This window comes from Astatotilapia calliptera, chromosome 5 (assembly GCF_900246225.1).
Source record: "Astatotilapia calliptera chromosome 5, fAstCal1.2, whole genome shotgun sequence".
In the NCBI taxonomy this organism is placed as follows: Eukaryota; Metazoa; Chordata; class Actinopteri; order Cichliformes; family Cichlidae; genus Astatotilapia; species Astatotilapia calliptera.
The window spans coordinates 35,742,063-35,751,696 of record NC_039306.1 but is presented as its reverse complement, the minus strand read 5'-3'; the positions used below and the strand labels follow the sequence as shown (position 1 = coordinate 35,751,696).

At 41.7% G+C, this 9,634-nt stretch overlaps 1 protein-coding gene across 3 annotated transcripts in view; it reads left to right on the top strand.

Moving 5' to 3' along the window:
- Positions 1-4,383: 4,383 nt before the first annotated feature.
- The window catches only part of LOC113023039 (copine-9-like), a 187,304-nt gene continuing 182,053 nt past the window's right edge, over positions 4,384-9,634 (top strand). For all 3 annotated transcript variants that reach the window (XM_026169094.1, XM_026169093.1, XM_026169092.1), the window contains exon 1: positions 4,384-4,783. In XM_026169094.1, the coding sequence (XP_026024879.1) occupies positions 4,707-4,783 (77 nt within the window). In that variant the 5' untranslated portion in view covers positions 4,384-4,706. The remainder of the gene's footprint in view (positions 4,784-9,634) is intronic.

Genomic DNA, 9,634 nt, shown 5'->3' with positions numbered 1-9,634 from the left:
AGAAAAAGACTAAATATAAGGACTGTTCCGTCATGGCTCTCACAGGGTTGATTATTATTATTATTTTTTAACCTTGCCAATTACAGTATCACCATATTGACTCATATCTGTTAAAGGTTTAGTGACTGTGAAGAAGCACTGAGCATTTTGGTAGCAGATATGAACTAAAGGCCTTTTCGATGTTTCTCGTCCCTCCAGTGAAGGGAGGTCTGCTTCATTCCTGCCAGTACTGAGATTCCTGCCCAGCTATTATCACATTCACCTCCTTTCAGGTCACACGGGGACTTTCCTGCCCACTCAGTTGGGTCAGTTCATACTTAAGTTGTAAACTAGCCTATCGGTGTTGCCAAACTGTTTGACAGTTGCTGTACCTCAGGGCCTTTCTGTTGTGCCTTTTTTTTGGTCCCGCCTCTTAATTTAGCACTGGATGAGTCTTCTGTCCAGTTTCAGGTATATTTTCTGTTAAATGTGTGCATTTAATTTTTAAACATTTTTGTTAAAGAGCTTTGTCTTAAGAGTTGACTGCAGTGAAACCTGTGAGGCTTTCATGTGGTTGCGGTTTGTACAATGACATAACGCTGAGTTTTGTGGAGATGTTGGATATCGGGCAGCAGTCTTTCAGTTCTGCCTCTGTAAATGGCAGCTGCTGAAAATGACTGGTATCGTAATTTTTATTTTTTTTATGAATATAATATCCTCTTGGGAATTTTGGGAAATGTACTCAGGATTGAGATGAAAAGGTTGGCACCAGTGTTTCTGGGATAAGTGCAGCGCTACAACAGAATGTCTAGCCATGATTTGGATCAAGAAAGATTAAACCTTAGTTTAAAAGAAGACTTTAGAGCTTTGTTATATAGAGACGGTCTTGTAGGAGAGTGGAACAGCTTTGAACTTTTTTTTTTTTATTCTCCCCCCCCCCCCCCGTGAAAAATAAAATTTTGGACAAACTTGAAGCCAGCAGTTTTTCCTTGGTTGAGCTAGGCTATTCTGAGTCGCTGTCCTTGACACATGCACAGCCTTATTTTCGCTCTTGAGCCATCTCCCAAAATCTTGAATTAACAGAATGTTTCTTTTGCTATACCTAAAACCAAAGTCTGTTTTCTTTATGCCTCAGATCATGAGCTGAGGCGTTTTAAGTCACTTGAATACTTACTGTATCCAGATCAATTTTAAATAATCCTGACACAGTAACTACTCTGAATGTGGCGTGTACCAGTTCTTTGCACGGGCTGCCAGGGGTTTAATCTTGTACTTCCAAAGAGACTAATGGAACAATCTGCCCTGTTTTGATGTAATGAAAGTCTGACTGTTATGACACCATCTCCCTGTCAGGTTTTGAGCTTTCTCCTTAAATTCAGTTCTCACATTTATCTGTGGTTTGGCATAGTCTCTAGCATTCAAAAAACATCGTCAATTTTTTTTCTTTAAAATTTTTAATAAAAACTAAAACACGCCACCCTCAGTCTCTCAGTTGGGGTAAATTATTGTTTCACAAATGAGGTTTTAACTTGTTGAAATGCTGCATTGCTCTTGTCTAGTGTCCTGTGTAGAGTCTTCTTTGTATATCTGATGCATTTTTAAAGAATTCTTTTTTTTTTTTTTTTTTTTTTTCTCTCCTTTTGGGTTATCAAATACCATTACTTGTTGATGGATGTCGAGCTACAGTTGAAAGTGACTTTAACTCCAGGTGGCAATTTTGAATAAAGGAAAAATAATAATTCTTGGTCAAAGGTTTTTGTTTTTGTGTGGTCTTGTGTTTAATTTTTTTTTGGGGGGAAAGATGAAGGCCAGAGAAACCTGTTCACTGTCATACAAGTGAGATTCATAAATCTAGTTATATCATTGTAACCCTGAAGGACCCGACACGACTCAGGATGCTCCCTTTCAGATTTTTATTCTATTCACACAGGCTCTGTTTGTGGCTCACTCAGCTGCAGCCGAGCCACCAACCACACACGCCCACACCGCCCCCTGGCCTATGGACCACTTTGAAGTTAAAAGGCTGGAGGGCCAGTTACCACTACGGTGGTCTTTTTTTTTTTTTTTTTTTTTTTTTTTTTTTTCCTTCCCCCTCCACTGCGGTGGGATTGGGTGGGCCACCCAATGCTCTATGGAGCTTGGTCTGGATGGGCCTGGGCTCCCTGCCCTTGGTGGATTCTGGGAACTGGGGGTCAGCGGGGGAGTTGGTTTGAGAGAGGGGCTACTTTGCCCTCCCCAATCCTTTCATCCCTTTCCCCAAGTGCCTCCCTCCTCCCGCTCCATCACACCACACCACATGCAGGGCCTTGAGGTACAAGTGCATCATTCAGGCAGAGCGGAGGCATTCCTCTGTCCCCTCCTGGCCACCTGTGCCTCAGTTTTATCCCACAACTTAGATACTCACATTACTTAACTCTCATGACGCACGTGTATAGGGTCTTGGGGGGTGGGCACACTAAACAGCGTCCAGAGGTCTGTTTATTCAGCGTCACCTCTGGTGCCGGTGCCCACCTCTCAGTTTTAAATACATGTAGACATTGAGGGTTCTCGGGAGGGGCCGTGCTGACACTAGCTAGTATCTGGCAGAGGGTCGCTGGCACAATGCCCCCCTCCTGTTGTAAATGCACCTTAGAACAGCACGCATCAACACCAGATATGAGCAGGCGGAGTGAGGTATGGGGTCTTCAGACACCCCCGTTCTGTTTGACATCGGGGGCGCTGGGAGGAGGAGCCTTCTGGTCGGGATCTGGGCTCTTGGGCTTTGCTGCTGCTGCAGGACCAGGAACGGTCTGCTTGTCTCCACTCCAGAGTAAAGGGAGCCATCTCCTGGGTCTGGGGTGGATTGTCCCTCTGGGGATGATGGTGCCTGGACCTGGGAGTAAAGAGTAGGTGTGTGTGTGTGTGTGTGTATGTAGTGTTCACGTCTGTGTGTCTCCCTGTTGAGTGAGTGCTTAGTATTTGTATTTGTGTGCATGAGGCTGGGAATGCACATTTATGTGTTAGGTCGGGTCTTAGACTCACCTCGGTCAGAACATCTCAGGCCCCTCCTGGTGTGGGGGCCTATCTCCCCCCACCACCACACTGCCAGTGGCTGATACTTGAGCACCCAGCCTCGGCAGGTGGGGGTAAGTACTGGCTCACTCCCAGCGGCTGCTTGGTGGGGCCTGGCTCGGTTGAGCCCCTTCTGGGGTGTGGAGGGGTCTCGGGTCTCTGCCCTGTGCTCAGTTTGTTCTGGCATAGCTGGCTGCCAGCGGCGCCTGCAGGCTCGTCGTCACACCTCCCCATGGTTTCTGCACCACAACCCTGTCCGGGGCTCCCCTCACCTCTTTTCTAGGTGGGTGGCGCGACTGCCCCTGTGGTGGTCCTCCTTGGGCTCTGGGGGGCTCTAGATGTCTAGGGCCTGGATCTCTTGCATGCCTGCTTCATGTCCTGTGGTGCAGGGGCTGTGGCTCCCCCACACAGACAGTTATATGGAGCAACCTTATGAATACAAGTGCACTCAGTTGCTTCCATGTGTTTGGCTGATTAGACACTTGCAGGTGTACCTATTTTAAAATAGCTGATGTAGATGGAGTGTAGATTGCTGTGTGAAGCCAGCAGAAATAAACCTTTATAGCCTGGCATTAAAAATAACTGCTGATTGGGTTTTTTAATGAGAATGAGGTAAGTAATCTATGTCTTCTGTGTTCTTCCAAGAGAACGATGGGTTACTGTGGACATGTCCAACTGTGTCAAAAACACAAGGGCTTGTTTGCCCTTTACTGTGGTGAAAATAAGCCTTCATAGCTGTGAGTTTAATAGAATGTTGTTGGACATTCAAACGAATGGAAAACATACTGTTAACATTTATATGGCTCTGATGTTTGTCTAAATCACTGAACATGCTGGTAGCCAAGCAGTAAAGCAGCTGGTGGCAGTGAGAAGTAACGTCCGGGGAGAGCGGTCACACAACCTGACCACTACAGGCAGGCAATATTTCGTTTGCTGTAACATTTAGTTTTAAATATATTAGATTTAACATTTAGTTTTAAATATAATATTAGATTTAACATTTAGTTTTAAATATAAAAAGTTACAAATGTTTTTGTAAAGTTGTAATTTACAAATTGCAAATTAATTTGTAAAAGTGACTCGAAAAAACATGTTTTATAAGGTTTGGAGCTAAATGCAGAAAAATGTTGCCGTAAATTTCAGCATGTTTCAGTTTACAAATGGCGCCCTATATGGTTTTGCCTCAGTTTGTTTTAAAAATTTACAGCGATCTGTGTGTATATAAATATAAAACAATCTTATAATGTTCTCGAAAAGGTCTTTCTTTGCATAGGCTCCCTTTTGGGTTTTTTTTTTTGGCACAGATCACTTTCCATACCAGATTCCTTGTCGAGCCTAAATACGGCTGAAAGATTTGTGGATGTCTGTCTCCACCTGGCGATGAATTAAGAGGACAGAGGCGCAGAGAAGCTTGAGCATCCGGTTCTGTCAGCTTCGCTCTCTCTCTCTCGCTCTCTCTCGCCGTAAATGAAAGCCTCATCCTCAGGTATGCCTCCTAACCCGATGCGCTCCAGCGGCAACAACAACTACTACTACCGGAGGCGGCCGATTCACACTCTCGGTTTGATGGAACACACACACACAGCCAAAGGAAAGTCAGCGCTGTAATAAAAGTACGAACTTCAGGGACTGAGAACAACTGATTTAAAGAAAATAAATAAAAAATAGCCTCGGCCATGGCGACAATAGGGGATTTCGACCCACTCAACTCCATCGTACCTGCTACAAAGATTGAAATCACCGCTTCTTGCAGGTAAGCCCCGGATCTTTGTGCTCTGACAGATTTAGACATTACTTGATGTTTGTAATTAAAGTCAGTTTTTTTTCTTCCAGATGTTTTATTTTTATTCAATCCTATATTCTCGTGCGTAATTTTCTGCCCTCGATACACTTTTCCATGTTTCCATTCCAGTGTTCCTTGTCTTTATCCTGGGCTAAACAACTCTTTTTTTTTTCTTCTTTTTTTTTTCTTCAAAGGAGGAATTTGCATGTGCTGTGGGTGTTTAAGTGCGTGGGGTTGCAGCAACCAACCGTAGCAGGATTTATTCCGAGTGTCTCGGAGAGCTCCGGAGAGTGCAACTCTCAGATCACATGAATACATAGATATTAAATGTACCATCTGTCTAAAAAAGAAAAGAAAAAGATTCGCACACCAACAGTGTTCAGTGTTCAACAGTGTTCAAAAAAATAAAATAAGTTATGGTTTCTTTCAGTTTTATGTCTTAATTTATAAGCAGGATATCAGAGCACGGAAACTGCGCTCCAGCACTGTTACACAGTAGTTTGTAAATAGTTATTAAAATCTCAATATTTTGGATTTTTAATGAGCCTATAGAGCAAGAGAATAAGATGTAAAAGTATGCAAGGTGCTTAAACGTGGTCAAAGTTTTGATGTGTACTAGGAAGAGGGTCTAAAATCTAAGCGACATAAAAAATGAACGAAACACGTCCGCTGGAGTTCGTGCTGCAGGATGAATGATCTCCTCCCATAGGTTGACTCACGTACAATTCCCCCCACCCCAGCGGAAAAAATGATAGAAAGAGGGACTGGATGAAAAAAATACTAAAACAACAATATATGCTCACCAAGAAAAAGAAGTCTCACCCCACTGAGTAAAGAAATCTCACCCTTTTAATGTCTTTAACACACAATGTGCTGTGTAGACACATTTTTTTCCTCTAGGTTTTTAGTCATTTTTCTTTCAGATTTTCAAAGTGATGTTGCCATTTTTCATGGAAATCTTAAGGAAATGTCACCTGCCTTGTTTTCAGTCAGCCTCACTGATGTAGTTTAGATGCACATATATGATTTCATAAAATGAACTGAGATAGGCATGTGCTGTAGCCATGACATGTTTTGAAAATGGATTTATGAAATGCAACGTTGACACACATTTAAGCAGGTAAAGATACAAAAGCACCCATTCACCTTTCCATCCTTCCTTCCTTCCATTTCCATGTATCCATTTAAGGTTGCATGGCCACAGGGCCAGGACAGATAGACAGATATACCATTCGCACTCACAGTTACACTTATGGAAAATTTAGAATGACCACTTAACCTAACTCCATTAATTTCGTGACTTTTCTATAAAATTGGCTGTAAATTCTTAATAAAAGCTGAAAATCTACACTTCAGTCACATCTTAATTGTTTGATTTAAAATCTGCTGTGGTGGTGTACAGAGCCACCGTTGCCAAAGAATATTTAATTGTCCAAAACTGTGTGTTTGAGTAGCTCGCTCATTGTTGACGCACACAGACTTGCTACACGTAACGTTGAATTATGGTCCCAGGCCCTAAGGAGCTCCAACTGCCTGGGCTTCTTGCATATCATTCCTTTTTTATAATCCAATTAATCTTTAATTTCTAGGCAGTTTGCAGGTCCTTGCTCTCCTCCAAATTTAAAAAAAAGAGTTCTGTGGCTGTAGCTTAGGAGGTGAGTCAGTCTGCAGAAGATCAGTGATGGACATCTAGTTCCTCCATTCTGCAAGTCAAAATATCCTTGGACAAGATACTAAACCCTGAGTCCCCCCCTATATTCATCTGTGTGTGTGTGTGTGTGTGTGTGTGTGTGTGTGCCTTAGGCACTTAGACATAGAATTTCCTTCTTTATTTGCACATAGCACCACCCATAGCAAATATTCACTTTTTGATTATTTGCTTAAAAGCTGACGATCGCCTAATCAGCAATAACAATTATGAACACTATTATTAACACTGCAGGCCTGCAGCACCTTTTCCATATTTAAAATTCCATCGCAGATCAAATTTTGGTGAGCATTAGGTTATTTATGGTTGACGTACATTGAACGCGACATGTGAAACAATCATGAATGGAACAATTTGCAACATTGCATTTGCAGGGAGATGATTATTTATTTAGATGTTAATTTTTACATTTTAAGGAGGAGATATATGAACATACATATGCTATGCTCGTTATAGCACGAAGATTAAAGAAATCAATGAACTAATTGATAATCTGTGCTAGGAAAGGACGAGGGACAGGGTCACCAGTCTGCCACAGGGTCAGGACAGATGTACCATTCACACTGGAACGACAACTTAACCCAACCCCACTAAGTTCATGACTTTGGACTGTGGGAGGAAACCTGGGGAGAACCCAAATAACACGGAGAACACAGAGAACATGCAAACTCTGTGTGCTTGGCACTGTGGGGATCAGGCAAATCTGGTAGCTCTTATTTCATTTGCACTGCCAGAATGTGTCTGCTCTGATTTTGCAAATTGATTTTCACCTGCTTCTCTACGCTAATCATAGCTCGTTATATGCTATGGGTGGGTTTAAAACTGAAGTGTTGGGGAAACCGTGACAGTGAGATTTATGGCTGAGCAACTGGAGACCCTTTGAGTTTGGTCCTGGTTAAAGCCCTTATTCAAAGGCTTTACAAAAAGGAAACACTGACAGATTTTTTAAAAAAAAGTTATGTATGCAGGTCAGCACTCTGTAAAATAAGCCTTCAGTATATTTAATTAAAACTTGAATCCTTCAAGGGAAGCCAAAGTTTTGGGGGACTAACTCTAGTTTTCTTGATATTTGTAAATTGAGTTTTTAAATACTTGTATATGTTAACATCAGAATTTTAATATTAACTGATAAATCCTATGCATCACTTTAAATGTGTCCTTTATTAATTATGAACTGACAGCATGGATATTTTTTGTATTATTTACATTTTTTATTATTATTTGTTTAGGTAAACATAACAGAGAATTGGATGCCTTATAAATATCTGTCTTTTGCATTTCAATTAAGCAAATTTCCTCATCAGAATTAAGTGTCTGACCACTAAGCATCCATGTCTGTTGTTATCCTCAACATATTTTTATAATGACTTTCACTTTCACGACTAGTCTCACTGCTCTTGACTAGCTCCTTTCCAGCAGTAGCCAGCACCACTCTGTGTTAATAGTAAAAGCTAAGAAATGACTGAGTTATGTGATGGTAGCTATCTCATATATTGAGCTGTTTTTGTTCCACAAATCAGTAAAAGCAATTTCAAAAATTGGCATGAAGCCACAGCTGGCTGTCCTTCCTGCATAGATCACCTGTGTCAGACTTTGAAAGAGAAGTTCGTGCATCCTCTCAGACAGCAGCATTTCCATGTCCTAGGTATGCTGTATGCTGATAGTGTCTGAAGACGCTGATCGTGACAAGCTGTTCCTGGACCTCAGTGTCTCTGGGCACCAGCAGTCCAGAGGGTTTAGAAGGGAGCTTTCTCAGCTCCCTGACACTGACAGAATAGGGTTGGCTCAGTGGGCCCCAGAAGGATCCTCACTGCATACAGATCAAGCACACACAGCTGTGAGTAAGGAGACAAGTAAGGGAAGCAAGTCATCAGGAGAGGGAGACTGGGTTTTTGAAAAAGTGAAGTAACCTTGTTGTGGTTAACATTATGGTGCTAAAGCTTTGAGCACCATTCATCAGAACAGGTGTCCAATAATGCTGATAAACATCAGTGACCCAACAGGAAACGGTGACTCTCTAAACACAGGGATCCTTAATCATGTTAATCATGGCTGCATTTCATTCAGATGGATCCTTTCTATAGAGTAGCTTGACCTCCTCACAAAATGCTAATTGGCCCCTCAGTAGGTCAGCATTTCCACCAAAGACACCACAGTGACACTGACACAAAGCTGCTTTCACACTGTTTGTGAGATCTCGCAAAAGTTCATCGTAATTTTTTTCTCCCATGTCCCTTGCGGGGGTCTGTAGTAACCCTCTGGGGTCCAGGGTATAATTGGCCATTTTTAACCACTTTTGATGTTCCCTCCACATTTCACCTTTAAAAACTGTTTATTTGCTTTGTTTGGTCTCATTCTTTTCAGCACAACCTCACGTGTCTGAATTTACAGTCATGTTGTCATTTTGACTGTATTAACACAATTGATCTAAAATCAGACAAAAAACATAAAATCAGAGTAGAAAAAGTTATATTTTTACTGTAACAACCACAAACATGTTTATTGAATCATATTTCATAATTGTCAATTTTAAAATCATATGCACAATCTTTGCAAACAACAAGGTTTTTGCAGCCATTTACCTTTCCCCCCCTTTTAAATAACCATTTCAAACTATTTACAGAACAATCAGCTGTTCTGCATTCAATAAGATGCCACACAAATTATTTGTGCCACTGCAATAATTTCTGTCCACTAGAAAGGAGAACATCACACCTGTAAACGTCAGTAAACGTGACGAAACCATTGAGAAAAAACACACGTATATATTGTTGATCATGTCTCTGGTTTTACGCAGCCTATCAACTCAATTTAAAAACTGATATATATCACCTTGTTGGTTTGTCATCTTAAAGCGGTCGTGTGATTGGCTTACCACGACTACTTTATTCTTCCTCAGTCAAACAGCAGCACTCATGCCATTGTTTTGCCCCCTGAGCTCCAGGTGTTGTGCCAAAAAGTGATCGTCGGGCAGAAAGTGATTGCCGCCCGCAGGAGCCGTTAGTAATGCCGTTACTTGTAACAGTTATTCCCATCACTGATAATGTGACGTCAATTTTGTACAATATCATTACAGGATAAACCATGGCATGTTTATTGGCTAATGACCTGAC